Genomic DNA, 25149 nt, shown 5'->3' with positions numbered 1-25149 from the left:
GAGGGCAATGGATGAAGGTAGATTCAGGAGGGGGTTGTTCCACCGTGTGGCAGGGTGGCCACATGGCAAAAAGCAGGAGGAGGAGCAGGAACCAGGGTGCTGCTGGCAGGCAGGTAGATCAAAAAGAAAGAAACAAGGTGTTCTTCTGTTTTTATAGGGGGTCTAGAGAAGAAGTGGGAGTTTGCTAACCACTACACCTGGGGTCAGGTTCAGACCAGTCCCAGGGAAAAGTCAGGAGGATCTGGGGTTAGGTTCAGGCTAAAGCCACCCCCAGGAGGGTCAACCCTTTGCAGCTGTGCTTACCCTGAACCTGCTGGTGTCCAGAATTAATGGATTTTGCTTTTGTCCTTTTGGTTTGGAATGAGAGAGAGCATGCTGGCTGTGCTCAGGCTGTGCTGGCAAACTGCAATGGCTCACACCTGTTGCCCCTTTAGTGCCTCATTAAAGCACCCCAGCACTCTGCCTCTGACCAGCTGTGTATAGCAGGAGTTCTAGAAGCTGCCTTTTTCCAAGGTGCCAGGCTTCTCACCACAAGAGAGACGTTGAGTTGCTGAAGACTGTTCAGAGAAGGACAACAAAGCTGCTGGAGGGTCTGAAGAACAGGTCAGGTAAGGAGTGTCTGAGGGAACTGGGGCTGTTTATCCTGCAGAAAAGAAAGCCAAGGAGAGACATTCTTGCTCTCTACAACCAGTTGAAAGGAGGCTGTCGTAAGGTGGGGGTCTCTCCCTTTTCTCTAGCAATAGGATAAGAGGAAATGGCCTCAGGTCGCACCAGGGAAGGTTTGGACTGCGTACAAGGAAAAATTATTTACTGACAGAGTGGTCAGGCATTGGAACAGGCTGCTCAGGAAGGTGGTGGAGATATTCCTGGAGGTGTTTGAGAAACATGTTCATGTGTTACTTTGGGTCACTCTTTAGTGGATGTGGTGATGCTGATGGTTAGACTTGATGATCTTAGAAGTCTTTCTGACCTTAATGATCCTATGATTTTACAATCCTGTGGCTTGTGTGGGCAGGCTTAATATTCATCTGACATAAAAAAGCACGTAGGCAAACCTTGCTTATTGGTAGAAGAGAAACGTGTGACTAGGACATGGTTTAATGGCCAGGGTGGTGTTGGTCCAGTGATTGGAGTTGATGACCATGAAGGTCTTTTCCAACCAAAACAACAATTCTGTAATTCCCTTCTATGATCTAAGCAGAGCTGCTGCAACCTCACATGTAAACTCAGAGGAGTGTTTGAGAAAATGCCTTGGGTATATCTGCTTGGTCACTTTTCATTTCATGTGTTTGCCCCAATACAATTGGCAGTTTTCTTTTGCATCTTCAGCTGGGCAGGAGGAGAGGGGAGCCAGGGATGTAATTTATGCCAGGAAAAGCTGCAGCAATCAGATGTTTTGTCCTCTAGAAAGCACTCCTGCCACTTAACCAAAAGTACCATTCAAGAAGTGAGCACTTATGTCATTTGCTGGCTTCGTAAGCAGCTTCTTCCAAAAACTCCCTTGGAGCAAAGGTGTATTTTAAGAACTGCATGTGTGTGTGGTCTGAACTCTGCTGTTACAAGTGCTCAGGCTCTGGGCCCTAGAAACTCAATTGCCATATTGCTGGTAACATGACCTAGCAGCGCTCCTGAAGCCTGCCTCTCGCTCCCCATGGCCCAAATCTCCTGATGTAAGATGAAGGCTGTGAGAAAGCTGCCATGCTTTGAACTGTTGTCCTTCCTTGCACACTGATCACACCTAGTACTGGTCTGGCCAGAGTTAACTCTGCTCATTGCTGCCCGCCTCCTCCCAAACCAGGGAGACAACTTGGGTAGAGGCTTATTAATCAGGAGGTGTGATGGGCAACACCTGCTGGTGTGTGTGCTGATGGCTGCCTACACCAGGCAGGTAAAATAGGCTCAGATCTTCTCTCCACTAAGCAATAGCTCAGACCAGCACATCTTTGCTGTAGTGGGTTCCAGGGCTGCTGAGAAAGGAAGGGATTTGGAGTGAGAGGTTTTGTGCTCCCAGGTCTTTCTCCAAGCCTGGCATCCCTCTGCGTGGCCTCTGCCGTGAGTTTTGCAGGCTTCTTTTGCACAGCCGCCCCTGGTGACTTCCTTGTTGCAGCCCGAAGCTCAGCAGCACGACTGGCCCCTCCCCAGCGCCACACCACTTCTCCTAGCCTGTGTTGGCAGCACAAGAGCTATACCCAGGGGCTGCACAGCAGATAAATCTGTGGCTGTGGATGAGGGAGAGGCATGGGCATCACTGTCCTGGTAAATCACGCTGCTCACAAGTTCACTAGATTAACTTTCTAGTCATCCGAGGTCTTTTAAAGAGTTCTTCTTTTTTATTATCCAATTAACTATACATGTTAATAAGAAATTTTCTTTTCTATAAAGTCAAGCTGAATTTTTTTTTCCTCTGCCTGGAGTGACATAAATAGACCTCTTCACATATAACTTCAGTGTCCTGGGACTGATTTGTGGATATATATTGCTGCTTAGAAAGACTGTAATTTACAGGTGATTGTTTGGAGGACATCAAATTACCACCACTCATATATATGGATATATAAATAAAAAATGAAGCTTCTCAGGAGATTCTGCATAAACAATTTTCTTGGGAAGAAAAAGGATTCTCAATAAAAAAACCCCCAACAAACAGTATTTTTTATATCTCTGCCACTGCATAAAGTATGGGTAGATTATTTCAGCCCTTCATTTCTATTTCAGCATTTCAGGACCATTTCCTCTAGCATTTTATCTTTTTTCTTCCATCATATAAATCCTCCTATATTCTGCTCTGGGAGGAAGGGGCAGGTTTGGGGTCCAGCCCTGCCCAAGAAGAATAGGGATGGGAAGGATTAGCTCCAGCTACCTTAATGAAATATCGCTTCAGATCCTAAGTCTCTCTTACAGAAAAATGTGCACACACACACAAAGAGGAATACTTTTGGAAGCTGCTTGTGATTTTATTGCCTTGCTGCTGGGGAAGCTCCACTGGCTGCAGCTCGCAGGCACCTCTGCTGCTGGGAGCTGCTGACACTGCCTGCTCTCAGCAATCAAGCCTTTTGCTGAAGCTTGGTACCCTGAAGTCATCATTTCAATTTGGAAGTTATTCATGTAAAGTTTGGCTCTTCTGGCTCACCACAGAGCCATGGCTCACCCATTGGACTGGAGCAATGGAGCAGGTCTGTAAGAGCAGCCCAGAAGCCATGAGCACCCAGGGCTGTGCAGCTCTGGCTCACATTTTTCCATCCTCCTGTGCTTTGGGGGCAGTTCTAAGGAAGAGTTGTATAGTAGCCCTTGAGAGACCTTTTCTGCCATCAATTTGTCCAGTAGTTGCCTTTTTCTCCTCCTTTTCTTCTTTCATGCATATGAACCTTCAGCTGTCTGTAACACAGGATTGTGTGATTCTTTCTTTAATTTTTTTCCCTAATTTTATTTCAAAGCTGTAACCAGATAAATGAAAGTCTAATACGACTTTACATGACCTGAAAGTCAGTCATTTAGTAGTAGTTACTGATGAGTGGGAAGGATCACTAAACAAGTAGTTTCCAGTCCTCTTATTAAAGCTAGCAACAAACTCTGCCCTCAGCTGCCAGTGTACGTTTCCAGTATAGTGAAGGGGTTTAAAAGTGGGCACAAGTCGTGTGGAGAGAAAGAGATCTCTACTTAAAAACAATCATGCCTTTAACTGAGATTGGGTGATCTGCATTGCACTAACAAATCTGTCATGTGGACGCTGTCCCTGCACAGCCAGGTGGGATTTATCGGTCTCGGCACTCACAGGCTCCCTTGTGCTGCTGCTCTCCCAGGGAGCCGTGAGAGGAGCAAGGCAGGACAGACTGCTCTATATCACCCATCTCCTGGTCGCCAAATGATGATTCAGATTCACACCGAGATCTATAAAAGTCAGTGGTTTATTGCTGACTTGTATTTCTGTATTAACCACCTCATTATCATCCCAAATGGAGCATAAATCCAAGGGTATCCAGTTGCTCCAGCCTGCATGCTGGCACTCCCCCCCCTCCTGCCATATAAATCTCAGTTCCGGGTAACAGGAGGGACCCTGCGGTTTCCCAGCCAGTGTTTATAGAGGATGAGTTTCCTCTGCCCAGGGACAGGCCAGGCAGCACTCCCTGCTTCTCTTGGCCACGCGTCTCTGCTCCCATGGTTGAGCCACAGGTGCACTGGAGCAGTGGCAGTGGTGCACATGGAGACACTGCAGGCAGGAAGCTCTCCTTTCTGGCCCTCCATGTCTTGCCCCTGTACATCTGGGACGTGTGCTGGTCCCTTGGAGGATGGTCTGTCTCTGGAGACTGGGGCTTTTCAGGTGTGGAGTGATTTTGTTCAGTCCCATGGTTGCCAATGCAAAGACAGTTGATAAGTGGTTGGGAGCCAGTTGGGATGAGCTCTGACACCCCAGCCTTGGCCACATAGCACTTGCACAGGAATTTGGTTCAGTGTCCTGCCCAGCTACTCCATGTTTGCATCATTGCAGTTTGATTTGATGGGAGCTCCAGGTGGGAGAAGAATGAGGACTGAAGCTGCTGGTATGGCAGTTAGACATCTGTATAATTCCATTTGGAAACAGTGGGCCAAGGTGTGCAGCTTTTCTCGGAGGGCTTTTCTTTTTGCTTTGTCTAGAGGGAGGAGACTAAATGAACAATAGGGAAGACAAAGTTATTTCCCTGTTTCTGTGCACTACAGTAGCTGCCTCTTTTAAACCGTGCCCATCAGCACAGGCTATTTCTGCCGCAAGTTCCTGTCCAATGCAAAGTGATGAGCTTCCCAGAACTTGATAAATTACAGCCCTCCTTTGCAAATGATTCTCCTTCAATCTCACAGCACCTCTGCCCTTGACACGCGTGTGCGAGAGGGTGACGAGCGTTTAAACCTCATTTAGCACTCCTACCCAGGAGGTGCAGAGGTTTCTGGGCTCCTCAGAGGCCGGGTATGTTTCTCACACTCCGTTTGCAAGCACTAGTTTAGTTTATATTGTTATTCTTTTCATCACAATGCATGTGCTGGGCAGGGATATCTGCCACTTCAGCATCCTGCGGTCACACCCTGCTCTGGAAATGCAGGGGAAGGCTTGGGGGGGGCGGTGTGGGGTGTGTGTGCACTGACCTTTGGAATTAGGAGTTTAACTGGGAGATGTTTTTGAGAGGGTCTTTTGGAAATCCATGCTCACAAGTACAGTCTCATACATTTCAAAGCCCCGGTCTTGTTGCTGTGTTTTAGGCTCCCGAGGCCAAGTCAGAGTAAGAAGAAGGGAATATAATCCGACATTAAGACATTTTCCCAAACCCTCATCGATTTTTGGGGGGTACAATTGTTGGAGTGTCCCTTCTAGCATGCTCAGCATTGCTCTGGTCACTGTAGACTCCTCTAGACAAAGATGACTCACCCCTGACTTTGGATCTGTTGCAAATGAAAGGCACTTAACAAATGTTTCTGAAAGAAGAAAACCTCTGTCCTCTTCTCCTTGTCATTCATTTTCAAATTGATAAGTTAAATACTGTACTCCAGCATAAACATTTCTCGGGGACAAAGTATAAACATTTCTAGTGGAGTGCACTTAATAGAGTTTTGTTTGCCAAGTGGCGCTGTCTCCTCCCAAGCTATGACTGCGAGAGGGTTTTATTTAAATGGAGATATAAATTAATTGCACTCAGCACAGCCTCTCATCCCCGCTCTCTTCTGCATCCGTGCCCTTGGACTCTCTGAAGGAAAAGAGCAGGTGGGAGCTGCTGGGGCACAGCCTTGCTGAAATGCTGGCAGGACGCTGCTGCTGCAGCCACTTGCCTTGCCTCCCCCAGTCAATCTTTTTTTCCTCCTGGATTTGCTTTAGTTAGATGAGTGCAGATGTAATTTGATAGAAGATATCTTTTCCAAGGCAAGGGTTAATGCAATGTTTTGTGACCTGGCAGTACAGAGGTGGGTGACACTGACTCGGAGACAGCTGGATTAGATTGATATAGGTTAGGTATTTTAAGGTTTCATTCATGGGAAGAAAGGCTAATTTTAGACTTTGATTGAAAGCCCATCTTGGTAATAGCACAGCTAATTTCCTTCCAAAATCGACAAAATTTAAGTTTCAACAATGTCTTAAATTGGGTTCAGCTACTAACAAGCCTGAGCAAGTCCATCTCTCTGTCCTTTCTCCACTTGAATTCCTGTTCAGGTGCAAATAATACAGAAGTTGGTGAAGCCCATTTCTCCATATATACTTGGCTTATCCCTGGGATGCCTCCCTCATCCCCAGAGGAAGGTGAGCAGTCATGAGCTTAGTAAGTGTTTTGGGGGTGGTTTTGTTTTCTGTGAGATGCTGAAGTTGCTACCTGGAGGCTTTGGGCAAAAAAATTTCCTTCACAGGGTCTTCAAGAAAAGACTGGATGAGGCACTTAGTGCCATGGTCTAGTTGATTGGATAGGGCTGGGTGATAGGTTGGACTGGATGATCTTGGAGGTCTCTTCCAACCTGGTTGATTCTATGATTCTATGATCTGCTCACCACAAAAGCCAAGAGGAGGCTCAGGGCAAGGGATGGAGGCTTCAGCTCATGTACTGGAGAGTCCTGTGACCCCAGGCTGCTTGAGGACTCTCTGAAGCTCTGCCCAGCAGTGGTTCCACTCTTCTCTATAAGGAGAGGCCAACTGTGAAGGCTGCAGAAACAAACTTGTTCTCATAAACCACGCAGCAGTAATTTTATGGTGCAAGAGGAGATATGTACAGCCAGGGTCTTGGTGCTCATCAGAAAGCTGGCAGTTACCTTTTGTATGACTATTGCTTTCTCTCACTTCTTTATTTTTTTTCTCCCTTTCTTACCTTTAAGATTAAAAACCTCCCAGAGAAGGCTTACAAGGTTTATGGTAGAGGGATAGGAGAAGCAAATTAAAATTCCATAAATATATTTGCTGGCTAAAATTTATATATGCTGTATTCCTCGGGTATCTAATTAGAGCCAAGAAGAAAATAGCCCTGCAAAAGGATAGGCATTTTGTCCAAATAACTTTAAAAAATTGAGCTAAATAATGGCCATTTTATACTGCACACAATATAATTGTTCTTCTTGTATTGGGGAGCAGTTATAAATTATCTGGTATCCCATTCAGCCTCGTTGCCACGCCGAGTCCCAAACAATTGTGAATGTAGTGGCTGGGCACGTAAATTCTCAGCTTTCTGACAGCTCCAGCGTTATTGCTGCTGCTAACTAACCTCCTGCATAAAAAATGCAAGCCCTGGGAAAGAAGGAGCATTTATCTAAGTGCTGACATTGAAACATTCTGAATAACTCTTTGAATCATTTGTACTATTATGGGTAGAAAATGTAATTATTGTAATCAGCCTTGAGTCTGAGGCCATGTTGTTTCAAAAAAAAAAAAGAAAGGGGGGAAAACCAGATCTGAACAACGAAAATGAACCTTGATAATGGAGCAGCCTTGAATTCCACTTCATTTATCACACTAATGGATGTCAAGATGACCTCAATCAAACATTTTGTTTTCCAGTTTTAAGCAATGGAAAAATGTTTGGGTTTTTTTTTTTTTTCCTGGGAGGGGAAAAAAAAAAAGTTATTTAAAATTGTTCCCAGTAATTACATTAGAGTAGAAGGTCAAAGTCAATATGAAATAATATCCACCAACCTTTTGATGAGTCTAGTCCAGACTCTTTACTGGCACAGTTCACAACTCTCTATAATCCTAGTGCAAGGCTTCTGTTTCTCCCTCCCTGTTTCTTACGGGTTTATATTTAAATAGAAATTTCATTTCTTGGTGTTTTTATTGCTTTTCATTTGGAGTCCCAGTAGGATTTCACCTAATATTTTGAAGTAAAGCATCATGTGCTTTAAAAAGTACCTCCCTGACAGGAGAGAATATAGCCGTACGAGCAGCGGAGAAAGCTAAATGAAAATAAGCTTATGACAGCAGCACTTCATTAAAAGGTCCTGATTCACTTAGGCCAGTCTCATGGGACCTGAGGTAGGTCCTGGGCAAAACGCTGTAAACCTGGTATTTGAACCCAGATTTAAGCCTTGCAGTTTGGTTATATCTCTCTGATGGAAAAGAACATCCAGACACCAGCACTTCTGCTTCCCACAACTGGTAAAACTGTTGGCTTGGATCGATACTCAGCCAGGGCTCAGAGCTGCCTCTGCCTGCTTGTGTAACTGGGTTGTACAGTGTAGTTCTGGGCATGGAGCAGAAGTGACTGCCTGCCCCTCAGAAAAGGGGTGACAAGCTGGTTATTCAGGTCACTGTGCAAGCCTGCTCTCTGCTCTGGTGTCACCTGGAACAGTCAAAAGCCGCCCTCAATGGGTGTATTTTGACTCATTTAATTCAGCAGGCCAGCATTTCTGTGGATGCACACAGTGTCTTGAGTCATCAAGGACCTGCTTCACAGCTTTCCAAACATGACTGGGAGCTGCAGAAGTCTGAATTCCATAGAAGCTACAAATTAATTCTTTCATTGAACACTAGCAGTTTCATCTGGGGAAAAACCAACCAACCCACAAATTCATCAGTCTGAGGAAGAAACTATCTGTGAGCATTCGCCACCCTTGAACCCACCTGTAGCTGTGGCAGGTACAAGCTTGTCCCTGTTGTAATCTCATCTGTCTGTGCAGGATGAGGCAAATGTGGTTTCACTCCTGTGAGTACCAAAAAGCTTTTCAGCAGGAGGGCTCTTTTTGTGTGTGTGTAATTTTTAACCAGATCGAGTTGTCTCAGTGCATTTACACAATGATTGGAGAAGGAGAAAATATGTGCCCTAAAAGAATACACTGTTAGAAGGTCCAGGTCTCAGTTTTGAGCCATGCTTGCTACAGCAGATTATGCAAATCCTTGATTTGGACACCAGAAGTAGCCCTAAGCCCAGGTGTATGGATTTACTTGATCTACATGCTGTCTTGCACCATATAAATTGTGTTTTCTGTTGTTGAACACTATTATTTCTTGTCTTTTCTACTTCTAGAGGGATAATGATGTTGTCTGTTGACTTTTTCCACTATAGCTTGTAACATCGTGAGAATATGTTGATTTTTTAACTCTAGAACTTTACAGAGTGCTTAACCTTAGTGTCTGTGGACAGTAGCCACAAAGATACCACGCTTTATTTCAGTGGCAGTCTGCTTCTTGAGGAAAAGACACAAGGCAGTAAATGATCCGTAGAAAACCTGCCACAAACCCTCCACTCCAGTAACAGCATCATGCAGGCCCTTCCTCACTTAGGTAGGAGGCTCTTGCAGGGGTCTGTGGTGAATAAACTTTCTGCAACTGTCAGAAATCCCCCATATGGTCAAACACCATCTTGCCTCTCTTTACCAATAACTCAGTAGTTAGAAAAATCCCACTGGGGAAAAAGACTGAACTTGGTTGGTGCCTGCAAAGCACCCTCCTGCAGGAAGGTCAGAGACCAGCACATGGAATCATAGAATCAACCAGGTTGGAAGAGACCTCCAAGATCACAGAACTTCATGAGTACAGTGGAAAGAGATGGGCATTAATACTCAGGCAGCAAGATGAAACAAAAAGGGAAAATAAGATAGAGAATCTTCTAAAACCACACCTAAAAGTCATCCAGGCCCACAAGTCCTTTCACATAGAGAAAAGGCTGAGAAGCCCTCCTTCTCTTTTCTCTATTAGCTTTTAACTTCTATCACCACAGGATACTTGTAGATTTAGGTGAACAACTAGCCATGGCTGGGAAAATATTTCCTTTGGAATAAAATACATTAATTCCAAGCTACATGGCATTACAGACATCCTCTGACATTCCTTTAGCATTTCTACTGGAGGGGATTGTAGTTGTTGTAAAATATTTAAGAAGACAGTTGTGGACCTGAGTAGCTGCTGCTTGGATAGGTGAAAGATGTGGGTAAAATCATCCAGTCCAACCTATCACCCAGTCCTGTCCAGTCAACTAGACCATGGCACCAAGTGCCTCATCCAGCCTGTTTTTTAACACCTCATGGAACACAAACCCTATGAGGAGAGGCTGAGGGAGCTGGGGATGTTTAGCCTGGAGAAGAGGAGGCTCAGAGGTGACCTCATTGCTGTCTACAACTACCTGAAGGGAGGTTATAGCCAGGTGGGGGGTGGCCTCTTCTCCCAGGCAACCAGCAATAGAACAAGGGGACACAGTCTCAAGTTGTGCCAGGGGAAGTACAGGCTGGATGTTAGGAGGAAGTTCTTCACAGAGAGAGTGATTGGCATTGGAATGGGATGCCCAGGGAGGTGGTGGAGTCACCGTCCCTGGAGGTGTTGAAGAAAAGACTGGATGAGGCACTTAGTGCCATGGTCTAGTTTACTGGATAGGGCTGGGTGCTAGGTTGGACTGGATGATCTTGGAGGTCTCTTCCAACCTGGTTGATTCTATGACCTCCAAGGATGGTGACTTCACCACTTCCCTGGTCTCCTGCCCTCCCCAGCTGGGCACAAAGTACTTGCATGGTAGAAAAAGGCAGAAGCAAACAGGTAATACGAGAGGAAGGATGCACAGTGCTTAAAAGGACATAAAGAGGGGCAGGGCACAGACCTCAGTGTCTTTCCCAGGCATAATGGTGCAGTGAGGAGTAAACTCAGGCTAAAAGAAAAGACCAGTGAATCATAGCAGTTGTGTGTGTGTGGGGGGGGAAGCCTGGATATTTTTAAGTTAAGCTTTTAAGAATAAATAAATCTGTAGAATGCAACATAAATCAGCTGCCTTTGCCCCTCCTTTCCTCCCCCACCCCCAAATGCTCACTAAAGCGATTGGAAACATTTGTGTCTGAAAAAAAAAAAGGCGGGGGCCGGGGGGGAAGCTATAAGTGCTTTTTCTTCCTTTTTTCCCCCCCACCAAATCATGCAGAAGATGCTGGCAGCTGCAAAGATTCAATTATACACAATGCAGGGGGGGGGAAAATAATTTAAAAAAAAAATGGCACTTGAAAAAAAAAAAAAAACCCAACCCAAACCACCATTGCCTCTCCAGAAATTGCGTGGAACAATAAATCTGTTAATTAGCTAATTAATATTCAATTGGGGTCAGTGGGCTTAATAGAACCTTTTTCTGAGGCCCAAGAAATTTTCCAATCACAATGTTAAGTCTGCCCACTTTCATTATCATCTAAGCGCAGGCAGCCCTTATCTGGCCGCCAGGCGCCCAGGAACAATGCGGCACCATTATCATCTCGGCGCAGTGGGTGCGGGTACCACAGGCGGATGTTGCAGGCTGTGAAGTAAAAATGCTTGAGCATTTAGGGTAATTGATATATGGGTTCTGCTGTATTGTTTAGGGCTGTTTGTTTGCTCTACTGGTATTTAAGGCAGCGGAGCATCGGAAGATTGATTTCCATTGGCTGTTGGGGTTTTGTTTTTTATTGAACGCAGTCAGTGACAAGTTGTCAGCGTGGGGCCCAGACCAATAGCGGCTGGCAGGTCCATCCCGTGGTGCCAGGGCACAGAGTTGCTGGGGCAGCCTGCTCCTCGTGCCTTCCTCTGGATCTTGTCTGGCTGAGATGCTGAGCCAGCGCTCGCCTCTGCGGGGCAGACACTTAAACCTGCAGGGCTACAAAGCAGGACACATTTAAATCAGCATCACTGCCAGAAAGGACAGAATGCAAGATCTGTGTTGTCAGTGGCAGTGGCTGCTTTTATTTGTTGGATTTTTTTTTTCCATGGGACTGCCGTTTTCTGCTGTTAAGACCTGTTTACCTGTTTCTCCTCTTGTGATATCAAAATATGGAAGAGGGGGTTGTTTGGATTGGGTCCCCTCACTGGCCTCCAGGTTAGAGTAAGCTGTAGATCACAGCTTTTGGAGTTCACTGGGCTGAACACTGTTGTTTATGATATTCCACAACGTTTCATAAAACAGTTTGTGACTGAAATTACATTTGTTGTGTGGCTGGTAGTAAATCCTTTGGGTTAGCTTTGAAAGGCCATCGGGGTCCAAGCGATTTGACACAGACTCCTTAAATCACTGTCCCAGGCCCCTGGCATCTACCAGACTCTTCTGATGATTAGGTTGTAAATGAAAAAATACAATTGGCATTAACTCTACAGAATGGGGACATGATCTACAGGACCCACCTCCTCTCCTGCTTCTTCACTGAGCTTCATTTCAATGTGCTATTGCAACTTAACACCAACGAGGGCTGCAGATAACTTTGTAGTTGCCTAATTCAACTCCTTAAAGTTCCTACAAAAACTTTTCCGTGAAGGAGCAATTCTGCTTTCCCCGCCTTGCAGGGCTCCCTCACTGGCCCCTGGGAGATGATCTTAGAAAAAGAGGATTCTCACTGAAAATCTGGAGCCTGGGAAATCCTTTTTCTTTCCTTCTTTCTCTCTTATCCCTTTCTTGCAAAGGACCCCTGTTGCTGGTGGTCAGGGGAGAATATAATTACTTCAAAAGAAGAACTGAGAATTTTGCAAGTATTTCCCAGGTGGTGTGCCTGCCAGTTATTTGTGTGCTTAACTTGAAACTAGACACGCTGCCTCTGGGTGGCTGATCCCCAGATCTGCTGGAAAAGAACATTGCAGGTGATTTCTTGCCAGGGAAGCTATAGGTTAAACGATTTACAGGTGCTGGCCTTTCATGCCGGTATCTCCTCTGCCTGCTGCACCCTCAGGAAGTTTCCTACCAGAGGTGTCAGGAGGACACAGGTGTTTTTTGGACAGGGAGATCTCTGGAGGAGAAGGGAATGTGCTGTACGCTGGGGACACCATCAGCCCTTCCAAGCTGTCAGGCAGATGTTCATACTCTCACTTCAGCCTTGCTGTGGTTCCTTGGTCAGCTTTTCCAGCCCCACTTCACAGGCCTCTCAAACTTTATTTTTAGGGGCTGGGGAATGGGAAACAAACTTTTTTTTTTTTTTTTTCGTTTTTTTCTTTCTCCTTCAACTTTCTTGCAAGTCATTGGACTTTCATGTTTATTTCCTGGGTAGCCTCTCTGCCATGACTCTGATTAGATCCCGCTGGCCACCTCTCTGCTGTAGCACACACACCCCCCCGCAACCTTAAAAGGGAAATAAAAGCTGCTGGCTTCTATTTTCAGAAGTGAAAAGATGTTTCAAGTATTGGGAGACACTGAAAGAAATTCTGCAGTTTGAAGATACTTCAACTTAACTACTAATTGCAGAGGACCAGTGGGCGTAATTTTGGCACTATGTTAGCTTTGCCACTCCATGAATAATTTGCATACAGAATGCTTTATTTTGGCAATCTATTAAAGAGCTATACAGTATTTGTGGCTTATCGCATTCACGCAGGAAGCAGGATCCTTGGCCATCTCGTTAAATTCTGTTGATGCATAACAATTTAAAGCATGGCACAAGCTGGTATGACATTTAAAGATGCCTTCACTTAATTATATTACACAAATATTGGGTTGTTTATCCTTGGGAATAAAGTCTTTTTGAAGTCAAAGTTGGCATGCGTATAAAGGAGTAAATTTTAACTGATCCCTCAAGTGGGCCTCCTAGCTGCAAATTGGGGTTCTTGCATTTTTTAAATTATTTGTGATAAGAAGCATTACACTTTGAATAGAGTCACTGGAGTTTGTTTGGTGCTCCCTCCCCACCCCCCTTCTCCTCTACCAGAAAATACGCTCTTTAGCAATAAATCATCACATGAAACCAGAGGGGTAAGCGTAGGCTGCGGGGAGAGCTGGGGCAAACAGTGGTGATCCACAACAGTTTGTGGCTGCAAAAAAAAATCCTCATTTTGGTCTTCAAGGGGAGGCAAAAGTTGTGTGACTGTGTCTACAGATGGTTTGCATAGAGACAATGGGGATCTTAGAGTTGTTAAAGAAGAAATTATGCTTTTTTTTTTAATTCCTGGAGGGATAATCAGCGTGAAGCAAGCAGTGGAGTTTGGGTTTCTCTGTAGATATTAAATTGTAAGACTGCAAATCTAAAATTGTCATTGTTCACTTTACTGGGGTGATTGCATTTCCTTCAGTGGTGAAGGATGCTTTTATATATGTCACATGCAGAAGCTGAAGGGAAAAAAGACTGAGAATGGGCTGGCCGGAGGGGTCTCTAGCCCAGTAAAATGCACATACCTGAAGACTCTAAAAAACAAAATCAAAATAAACCCATTCATTTGCCAGTGTTGGGAAGAAGCTGCTCTGTATATAATGCTAACAGTAGAGAATAAATCAGATTTTGACTTCTTGGTCAGTAAAAGGGAAGACTGCTGTGTGAATCCCTGACAATCATATGGGACAGTGGGAGTTAGCATCACTGCAACAGAGGCAGAGCTGCTCTTTTTACTCCAAGGCAAGTTTGGGTCCTCAATCTTCTTTTGGCTTTGGTGTATGACCCCTTTTATAATTAACTAACTAATGAGCTGATGTGAAGTAATTTTCTGTATCATAGACTATTGATAAAACTAGTATTAAGTATATTAGTGATTAGGAAGCTGAGAGGATGTTAAGAATCCTTAAGTCCAATAAAGTGCTATGATTTAAATTACTGTCCTCCCATTATCCTCTGTTTCAATCTATAAACTGTCCCTTATTGATGATGGATGTGTATAGATGCACTCCAGCAGATGCTACACCATGTCTTGGACTGTCTGCCAGTGCAGCAGGTTGGATCCAATCACAGGCACTCTGTCCCAAGTGCCAACCACCTGGTCAGCCAGATTCAGGCATCTAAATGTCTTCAAATGCACAAGCCTCCTTAGCCTAAATCCCATAGATTTTTGGCAAGGCTTAAAGAGTCCCAACTTTGTCCTTAGATCACCACAATGTCATGAGTGATGGCATATCTGGTTGGTGTCTGTGGTCAAAAACACACTGAAAATGGGGGGACATGGAGCAGGTTTTAGTACTACCAGTGACCCCAAGTGGTATGGCCCCACCAAGGTGGCCTCAAAGCCAGCATGGTACTGACCTGGGTGCTCTGTAAATTAGCTAGCCACATTTCAAAACCTGGCCCTGGGTGCCTTTAACTGGTTATGGCCTTTGCCACAACTGGATCATGGGTGACCAATTTCCAGTGGTGTAATTTTTTAATGGGGGTTGGACATAACCTAACTGTAAGGCTCTGTGCCAAAGGACTGGCTCAGGTTGCTGTCTGGAAGTACATGGAGTATTTTCAACCACTCATTTGTCTGTAAACTATTGGAAGACTAATCTGTTACTAAACTGAAAAAGGTACTACTTTTCAGTTCTTAGAAGGAAAAATAACCAACCAAACAAGTTTTGCACACAAAGACTTAATTATCAGAGAGGAAAAACGTGTTTAAAGCTGTGGTCTACAGCAGTGCAGTGAGGTGTCCTCTTGTGATCACTTGGACACAATCTAAGCAGCATTCACCTCTGCTCTGGTAAACAGCATTTCCTTTACTGTTTCTACCAAGTGCAGCCCTAATATTTATCTTCTACTTTCTATTTGTTGTGCGATTCGGTTGAATAAATTTTAGCTCCATAATAAACATCTCTGGGAGTTAATGGACCAGCAGAGAGGCTGCTGAGCTCCAAGCTGCACCAGCGACTCCCAGGGAATTACTTGCAGGTGCAGGTACTTGGCAGTGCCTGGGGCTTGCCAAGTGCAGGCAGTTAACGACAGGCATAAAAGTTTGGCTGTTGCGTTTGATGAACTGGGCACGCTGCTATGCCAGGGCTTGCAGATCGGCACCCAGCTCGGCAGCGGTTCCACCAGCCGTCCATCTGCCACCAGGAGCTCGTCACTGTAGTTGCGACACCCTGGACAGCAGGCTGAGGGACCATGTGACGTTCTGCAGCACAGTCTTAGGACCCGATGGGGATGACTGGGGAAATAAAGGAAAACCTGCAGCATCAGCTCATGCTCAGTGTAAGATTTTTCTCTTGGGAGATTTTCTCTTCTTAGTTTCCTTTTTTTTTCTCTTTCTATCATGTAATGTAAAAGGCAGAGCACCAGATCTTGTGCCTGCGTCAATGCTGAGTTCTAAGAAGTTAGGAAACACAAGATGTTTCCTAACTGTCGGTGCTTGTCCCTGCTGTGTGAGCTGAAGGGCAGCTGCCTGCCCTTTTCAGGTTTTTAAGAACAGTCATCTAGGGCACACCCGTGCCACAGCAGTGCCAGTCTTGGTCCTCATGGGATCAGCTAACTGCCTTTCTCTGTGTGTTTTTCAGTGTAGCTGCATGTGTGAGCAGGACCAAACGTGTGAGGGTCAGCCCGAGCTGCCAGGACCATAGCTAATAGAGAAGGCAGGACAAGCAAGAGATGGGGAGGAGGGAAGCTGCTTGGGGAAGACAAGTACAGGGTAACTGCCAGACCACACAGCTGAGCTCATCTTTGCTCCTCAGGGGGTTTTCCATTTCAGTGGAGGATGCCTGATTTGAAGGGAGAATTTGGGCCTTTGGGCTAATTTTATTTAATCTTACAAGATCTCCTGAGAGATTTCTAATAGGAACTCTGTATTAACTGTCCCTGCAGCTGCACATCCAGAGATTATTTAAACTTGAGTGTCTTCTCAGCCTGTAACACTAAAAAATCACAAGCTACCATTTCTGTCCTTTTTTCCAAACCCTTAATTCTTCCTTCATCTCTATGCTTTTGCAGCAACAGTGTCTCTCTTTGAGGCTCCTTTCACAGCTTCTGAAAGTGGAACTTGGTACTCCTTTTCTCATTTGTGGGCATCATCCACCAGCAGTAGCAATACTGTTGTGTTCAGATACTTCAGCCAAGTTCTAAACATATAAAGTGGGAAGCACAGGTAAGGCCTGGTAGCAACTGGAGGAAACCAGTAAAAATACATGGAAAGTAAGTAAGTACCCCAGATATAACAAGCCCTGTGTGATCGTTCTTTAATGGTCTGTTCCTTGGTCTGCCTGTCTTCTGGTAACTTGATCTACCTGCACTGCAGAGCAGCAGAGGGATGATGTGTTGTAGGGAGCTGGGCTCTCCACACCTTTCTTGCATAAGAACTGCATTTTAATGACATTGCAGAGTCATCTGCACTTGAACTTGTGTGGGAGGTGCCTGTGCCTTCAAAGGCTAGGGCTTCACTTGTGAAAATCACCTTGACGATAACAGATGACTTGTGCACATCCCCTTGGTCTTACTCTTCTAGCTTGTTTCCAGCTCTGTCATTGTAGAGGAGAGGATTCCTCCAGGATCTCCTTGGGGTTTATGGTCTGTGCATCTGTGTGCTGTCAGGTACGTGCATGAGAAGTGGTTTACCTTTGACATTTGGCTGTTTCTCATGTGTAACAGAAACTTGCTGTGTTCTTTTTCCCTGGTTCTGGTGCCTCACACTCTGCAAGTACCTGTCCTGTTTAGTTATCACACTGAAATGTGCTCCAGTATTAGCTCGTTGTTGTTCCTGTGTGCAGAGTTACAGCTCTGAGCAATATGGTCTGTGACATTTGTGCTGTCATTGCTTGCATTAATGACAACATTTCATACAAGCACGGAATTAAATCCTGAGTGGATATAAAACAAGGAGGCTCTACTCACTTGCAGTTTTCAAGCTCTACCTACCTAACTTCTTACCCACCAGCAGAGAGTCCTATGATGGACTTCACAAGGCTGGCTGGAGTCCTGCTTAGTCAAAAATCAGCATGATTTGTACTTTTCTTTTTTTCTAACATGATAGGACCTGAGCTTCTTCCTGATTAGCTCTTCAGTGTTGACCTGTCCTAGAGGTGCACAGTTTAATATGTGGAATGTCATATTTGAGAAGCTGTAATTTAAATGCCTCATTCACTTATATTGTTGTAAAGTCTATGTAATAAATTGCAAAGCATAAATAATGGAGAGGTTCTCCACAGCACACATCAGCTTCCTGATGCTTTTATCACCTGTGTAACGCACAGTGCCATTACCAGTTACTTTCCCCGCATCACTCACGCTGCAAATGCAAAGTAACTGATATATATTGTTATGCAACAATATAGCCTTGGCTACCTCCACCACCACAAATGTTACATGTGAAACGTGTGGTGTTTGGTGACACGTTCTCACGCAGAGTGGGGACAGGTTTTGGCAGCATCTAGGAGGGATGCAAATGGTGCAACTTGCATGCTTTAAGGCTGTAAGGGGCACCAGGGTGCTGCTGCTGTTACGATAAACGAGACTGCTGTTGACACAGCTTTCCACAAATTCCTATGACTTGCAAAAGATGATGCTGACCAGCCAATTACTTTATATTACCACTGACTATGAAACAAGGATCTAATCTGAGTCTCACTGACGCTAATGAACAGTTTTACACTGACTTCAAGAGGTGCTGCTGGATCAAGCAGCAAATTATTTTCCTCCGGGGCGTTCCAATTTTCATCGTGTCCCACAAAACCAGAATCTCTTGGGTCTAATGAGCAGTGTGTAACTCTTGCCCTGTTACAAGGAAAACGTAGAGGCTGACATTGATGAAAGAAGGTGGATCTTTCCTTCTGCCAGCTATTTGACAGTTGCAACAAATTGTCTTCTGCCGTGAGTTCCTACTAGAGGCTCGGTTGTCGGTGTGGAGGGCAGGGTCAGCAGTATAAACTTTCAGAGCTTCAAAAAAAAAAACCCCAACCACAAGGTGTTTCTATAAAGCATGTATTTCTGGCCTACTTGAATCCAGCTGTGTGACTTTCAGGTCAGGAAGAGGAATTACAATACAATCTTCACTAACTTTTGATTCCCCACAAAAGGTCTTAACAAAATTGGATGAGTTTTATATGAATATGTTAGCAGGGTGTAGAATAACTCTTTGCTTGCCTTCTTCTCACTGAACTGGTAGGTAGCCTTTCTAGTGTGAATAGAGACCTTTTCTTTTTCTTTTTGGTAATGAAAGACTTGGGAAAATGGAATAAATGAATGGAAAGAGAAGCACAGTGAGTTCTGCATCTTTCCCCTGATCTGTTATTTTTAGTAAATCACATGTAATCATAACACAAAACCCTAGAAATATGACGTGACAAAACATAATCAGAAATCAAGCTCAACCTGAAATTAAAGGCATCAGCTCACACAGTTCATGTGAAAGCAGGGATATATTTCAGAAGGTCTAGTTAGCAGATTGCAGTCTACTTAGCAATGTAGTTAGCATACCACTGCATCTGGTGCAGTGCTGTGCTCCTTATTAATTTTCAGTACGTTTATTCTCTTGTCTTATACTTCAGATCTACCAGCTGCTGCCAGATGTGCCGTGCCATTTCCTCAGATTGAATCCAGGGCTCGCTGCCGACTTGCCTGCTACTCCAGCTCTTGCAACACCTGTGCTTATCCCAGGTAGGGGCAGAGGAGATGGGTGTTAGGAGGGCAGTCCAAGATCCAGTGTGAGCACGTGAAGCAAAAATTAATTATGGCATATACTGTATGTGATAGAAATGAGTTACTGCCTCATTATGTCTCCTGTTTCCATTCAGATGAATTAACGTTTGTTGTGAGCCCTTGGGAAACCAGACACACTTTAAAGTTGTAATGAGTGCTATCATTATTGCTTTTGACAGCCATTGAAGTATAATTATCTGATCATCTATTAAAAAAAAAAATCAAACTTGTTCTATATGAGTTCTGAGCTGGCAAATTACAGAGCAGTCACCGTAGGAGCTCTGCTATTTTCTGTAGTGGTACTGCCATCTCCTGGAAAAATGGAAGTTGTGCTTCCAAATTTTTCACCTTGAGATAAAACTTTTTAAGAGCAAGAAGTACAAAAGCCAGCAACCTCCAAAATTTAAAGTGTAAAGAGTTGCTGAGATCCCTGGTTTCCAGAAAGTGGCTGCACAGCTCTCTGTTACCAATGGGGTTTCCTAAGGAACAAGAATGGGTGTGATGCTTGGGCTGTTGTTCACTAGTGTTAGCAAAAGGAGATGGTAAGAACAAGTAGTTGTTGCTTACAGAACATGAATTGCCCACCAAGAAATGGTGCAGTATTACTTCACTTGCTGTCAGTGACCCAGAAACAGAAATTCTCAGATGATGGGATTTTAGCAGTATCATGCTTGGCTCCTCTGTACTACTTCACATCATGCTTAATGAAACTCGACACATATCTATTCACTCTGACCCAAAAACTAATACAGTCATACAGCCCATTCTTTTTGTTCATTAGCCAGTTGCCTGCTGGAGGAGGCTACAAGCTGATTGAGCTCAGCAGGAACTCACCAGGCACAAAAAATGGCTTCCTATGGAATCTGTAAGGCTGGTGCTGCTGGTCTGTCAGCTCAGAGTCCCCAGGCACAGCAGCTGGGCAGATGTGAGAGGCACAGAGAGCATTTACAGGGACGTGGGCACAGATTTTCCACACCTATCCTGCAAGGGAGGTTTCACTGCTCTAGACGCTATGCTGCACGGCTGAAACCTGAGAGACTCTTCTGGCTGTCACATCACTCTTCAAACTAACACTGACATCAATCAAGTACCTCAAAAACGGGTGGGGACTCTTTGCACCAGCAGATGATTTGGTCCAGGGAATCTCCATTCTCATTTCTTTCTCAAGTTTGGGGCTTTGTTGTTGTTGGGAGTTTTTTGCCTTTTGTGTATTGCTTTCAGCTGGGATTCTGAATCTTCAGATCCACAACGTAAAACCAAAACATTGTGAACCTCGCCCAGCTATTAATGCTTGGTATTTTCCTTGGCGCTCCCTGAATGAACGGATGTGTTCTGCAGACAGAGGTTCGTGTGGCTTCTGCATTGGTGGCATTCACATCTACAGGTGGCCATCAATCTCCAGGTAAGGCACACACTGCACCACTTTTTTGTTAAGGAAGGAAAATATAGTGTGATCTATCACAAGTGAATTATACTTTTAAAGTACTAATTTCCCTCAGATCAAGACAAATCTAAATGTGTATGCCACAAGAGTCTGAAGCCAGTGACATGAGTTCACTTATTCAGTCCTCTTCTCACACAACCCCCCCTGCATTTCCATTGCCTTGTTCTCCTTGGCTTCCCACAGTAAAGGATGTCCCCTAAAATTGGCTGTGTGGTCTCAATTTTCACCATTTCTGCCAGTCCAGCACATGAGAAATGCTGATCCCGATCATACACCCAGTAGATAATCTGAAACCTCTCTGTGTTTAAGTTCTGTTGACTTCACTGAGAGAGTCATTGGACACTGGAATGGGCTGCCCGGGGAGGTGGTGGAGTCGCCGTCCCTGGGGCAGTTCAAGGCAAGGTTGGACGTGGCACTTGGTGCCATGGTCTAGCCTTGAGCTCTGTGGTAAAGGGTTGGACTTGATGATCTGTGAGGTCTTTTCCAACCCTGATGATACTGTGATACTGTGATAATTTAGACATAGTTCAAGCAAGCTGGGGTCCATCCAGGTGCACTTCCTAAAGACAGTTAAGCTCATCACCCATCTAACACTGCCTACAGCTACCAAGAGAGGATGACTTTATAAGGCTGGCACCTTTCTCCGTACAGAGTCTTCTCTAAGGGAGGCTTTGCAATGCAGTTAGCGCAATAAACACTCCCTGGATTATCTGTACCTGAGCCACAAGGAAATCAATTCAGGATGAATAACTTTCATGTCTAAGTAAAGTGAAAGTTTTGCCTGGTGATAGATCAAATTATAGTTTAACCAGCCCTAAAGGTGTCTGGCATGTAGTAAAGAGGCCGTGTTCTCTGGTTCCCACTGTACTAAATGCATCCTCTAGCTGAAAGAAAACAGTGATTATCAGACAGTCAATTGTCATTCTGCCTCTTTAGAAAAATTCCCATTAAAGATAAAGCCAATTTTAATTAGATTAAGTATCCAATTACTGTAATTACATTTTTAAAAAATTCACATCATGAGGATGACCCTTTTAAAAAGGGTTACAAGAATAATTAGTGTATTCATATTAACCAAAATGTATTGGATAATATTTATACCCAGAAGGCAAAGTACATTACACATATTTCACCTTTGGGGAAAGCTTGCAAATGTTTTGGCAGTGGTATGAATATTTATAGGGAAGAGCGTGCTTTAGCAAGATTATATGAGAAAGCATTTATATGCTCACAAATTTTTACCCAGGGGTAAAGTATACATAAAATGTAGTGCAGAGATTATGGATATGCAAAGTACGATTTAAGCGGCGAATTTATATCGGTTTGTTTAATTAATTGGAGCAGAACGCTGCAGCCCTTATTTTATTTTTGTGACAGAAGGGCCCACAGAATTGGAGTCTGAGCTGCCTCTCCGCTGAGCAACAGCAGGAAGAAAGATGCAGGGAAAGTGTCTTTGCTCTGCAAGGCACCACCTTGTCCACAGGTTAAGGCGTCTCCTGATCAGGGGGACACAGTGTGAAGTTGTGCCGGGGGAGGTCTAGGCTGGATGTTAGGAGGAAGTTGTTGGCAGAGAGAGTGATTGGCATTGGAATGGGCTGCCCAGGGAGGTGGTGGAGTTGCTGTCCCTGGAAGTGTTCAAGAAAAGCCTGTATGAGGCACTTAGTGCCATGGTCTAGTTGACTGGATAGGGCTGGGGGATAGGTTGGACTGGATGATCTTGAAGGTCTCTTCCTACCTGGTTGATTCTATGATTCCTCTTCTATGATTCTATGATCACGCTGTGTAAGCAACCCCATTTGTTGCCTGATGTTACCTTACCAACTCGCCACAGAGCTTGAAAATACAAAGGCAGTCTCTAGTCCATACTGCTCATTTAGGGGCAAATCCAACTCTCAGTATGGAGAAGACTTGAGGATATGCCAAGCTATTGATATTAGGAGGAAGTTCTTCACAGTGAGTGATTCGCCATTGGAATGGGCTGCCCAGGGAGGTGGTGGAGTTGCTATCCCTGGAGGTGTTCAAGGAAAGCCTGTAAGAGGCACTTAGTGCCATGGTCTAGTTCAGGGATCATCAAACTTTTTAAATGGGGGGCCAATTCACTGTCCCTCAGACACTGTCGGGGGCTGGGCTATAGTTTGGTTCCAGCCCAGTAGTGTTGGGGGCTGGACTGTATTTTGGTTCCAGCCCAGTCCCATCGGGTGCCTGGGGCTGTGGAGGCTGGAGAGTGGATTAAGTGGCAGGAGGTGGCTGCTTGGTTTCCCTCCCAACCCCCGGCAGGGGGTTCTGTAAATACCGGTGGGCCGGATTGAGGACCCTGGGGGGCTGTATCCAGGCTGCAGGCCATCGTTTGAGGACCCCTGCTCTAGCTGATTAGCTAGGGCTGGGTGTTAGGTTGGACTGGATGATCTTGAGATCTCTTCAACCTGGTTGATTCTATGATACATTTATAAAGGTAGCTCATTTTTCTAGCAATTTATGTGTGACAAATGAAGTTCTTCCCAGAGAGAGTGATCTGCCATTGGAATGGGCTGCCCAGGGAGGTGGTGGAGTCACCATCCCTGGAGGTGGTCAAGAAAAGACTGGATGAGGCACTTTAGTGCCATGGTCTAGTTGGCTGGATAGGGCTGGGGGGATAGGTTGAACTGGATGATCTTGGAGGTCTCTTCCAACCTGGTTGATTCTGTGATTCCATTCTATGATTCTATGAATGAGCAGATAAAAAAGACAGGCTTAAAATTATTCATTCCAGTTCTTTCACATTGATGTGCTTTTCACTGAATTAGCAGCAACTGGATTCAAGCAGTCACATCTTTCTTGGGGCTTGGTTTTCAGAATTGTTGAACATTGCTTTAAATAATCCATAGTTGAGCAGTCACTAAGATACAGAGTGTGTCTTATGCAGATCTTTACCTAGGCATATGAAAAAGGTTCTAACTTCTGAAGGTGACCCTGAAGACGTTACAATAAGTGGCAAATATATGTGCGAATGGGCAGTAGCTTCAATGCTGGTATTGCCAGCATGGATAATAGCAGGAACATGTACAATTTCCCCACCTGATCCTGTCATTTCCTGGGTTTTGAGCTTTCTTGCAAACTATGGTAGCCTAAGGACACCCTTGGGAGGAAAAAAAAAAAAAGAGAGAGAGAAAAACAAGGAAAAAAAAGGTCTTTAAAAAACTTTCCTCAACATTTGTCCCACGACAAGGAGAAACTGGGAAAATTGGTAAAGCATGGGATACTAAGAGAGGCAGGTAACTGGCAGACTATCTGGGTTAAATTAATAGGAAAAAAATGAAATTAATTTGTAATGTTCCCTTCTAGAAGTTCAAAATAAATCATTGGTTGGAGATTGCTGCTGAATAGCTGTTATAGTACCTGGAAGGCATTTTACCATGGAAGTGCTGGTTTGGAATACTATAAAGGCTGTACTTGTATAAGTTTGGAAGCATAAATCAGAGAAGACATTTATGATTACTGACACTTAGGAGAGAACCATTCCATGAAAACACATATTTCTGTGTGATAACAGACACGACTCAAAGCAATCTAAATACAGCAAAAGCCACTTCACAAGGGTGACCTTTTCGAGGCCCATGTGAGCAAGCAGTGCATTTGTGGTACTCAGACTGTGGTCTGATAAAACACATACTCGGATCAGAGTATTTTTCTCTTTCCAGGAAGTAAAATTATCTAAACCATCCTCTTCATCTTCTTTGTCAGGAAGCTCTGTTCAACAGTTATTTTATGTGACTAGATAACATTCCACAGCAAGTCAAACCAGGAGAATTTCACCTGTGACTTCCACAAAGGACTGGACCTGTCCTTTTTGTGAAGCCTAACATTTATACCCCAGGATTCCCCTGCAGGAGTTCTGTATTTGGCTGCAGAAGAGCAATAGGTTTATCAAGTACACCTTGTTAAAAAATGTAACTCCTGATGATTGAACACTTCACAACAAGCTGTTACAAGTATGTAGTCTTTATGTTGAATCCCAGTGTGAAATTTCTTGCTTTGAGTTGTTGTAGGCATCTGGACTGGCCATGGACCAAGTATCTTGCTGGTCTCCCTGTTCCTCCTTGGCTTTGAATGGTAAGAGCAAAAATATTTTTATTTAAATGCCATAAGCATTTTCTTCTTCCAGTGACCTTCTTAGGAACAGGATGGGATGGAAAGGCAATTTGCTTCGTCCAGACCTATTCACTGAGGCAGCTTCTAAATATCAGTGTTGTGGGTCGATTGCCTTGATGACACCTGTGACACTTAGAAGGGTGAAACGACCCTCTGACAGCTGCAGCTAATGCCTGAAAGGCTCAGCTGGTGGCACAACTCTCCCAGTTGCTGTTTGTCCTTCTAGGACAATGGAAAGAGAAATTATTCCCTGGAAGTGCTGTGCCAGGCCAGCTTCCAGGCCAGTCCCCTGTGCTGATGGGAAGTAATTTTGCTTTTGACTGAAGAAACGATGCTTTGGGTAGCTTCAGCATCATCAG

At 44.5% G+C, this 25149-nt stretch overlaps 1 protein-coding gene across 10 annotated transcripts in view; it reads left to right on the top strand.

Annotated features, from left to right (window-relative positions):
• Window positions 1-486: 486 nt before the first annotated feature.
• RIC3 (RIC3 acetylcholine receptor chaperone) overlaps window positions 487-25149 on the top strand; it is a 46547-nt gene continuing 21884 nt past the window's right edge. For 4 of the 10 annotated variants that reach the window (XR_010306748.1, XM_064163673.1, XM_064163668.1 and 1 more), the window contains exons 1-7: window positions 487-608; window positions 15652-15786; window positions 16519-16672; window positions 17030-17115; window positions 19068-19176; window positions 20557-20620; window positions 24679-24751. Coding sequence is in view for 1 of the 10 variants with exons in the window: in XM_064163674.1 (XP_064019744.1) it covers window positions 20536-20620 (85 nt within the window). In the remaining 9 variants the exon portion in view is untranslated. Of the gene's footprint in view, window positions 609-15651; window positions 15787-16518; window positions 16673-17029; window positions 17116-19067; window positions 19177-20439; window positions 20621-24678; window positions 24752-25149 lie in introns of all 10 variants that reach the window. The other 6 variants (XM_064163669.1, XM_064163672.1, XM_064163670.1 and 3 more) reach the window with 6 other exon arrangements.

This window comes from Pogoniulus pusillus, chromosome 24 (assembly GCF_015220805.1).
Source record: "Pogoniulus pusillus isolate bPogPus1 chromosome 24, bPogPus1.pri, whole genome shotgun sequence".
Lineage (NCBI taxonomy): Eukaryota > Metazoa > Chordata > Aves > Piciformes > Lybiidae > Pogoniulus > Pogoniulus pusillus.
The sequence above is the reverse complement of the archived record's forward strand: the minus strand, read 5'-3'. Positions and strand labels throughout refer to the sequence as shown.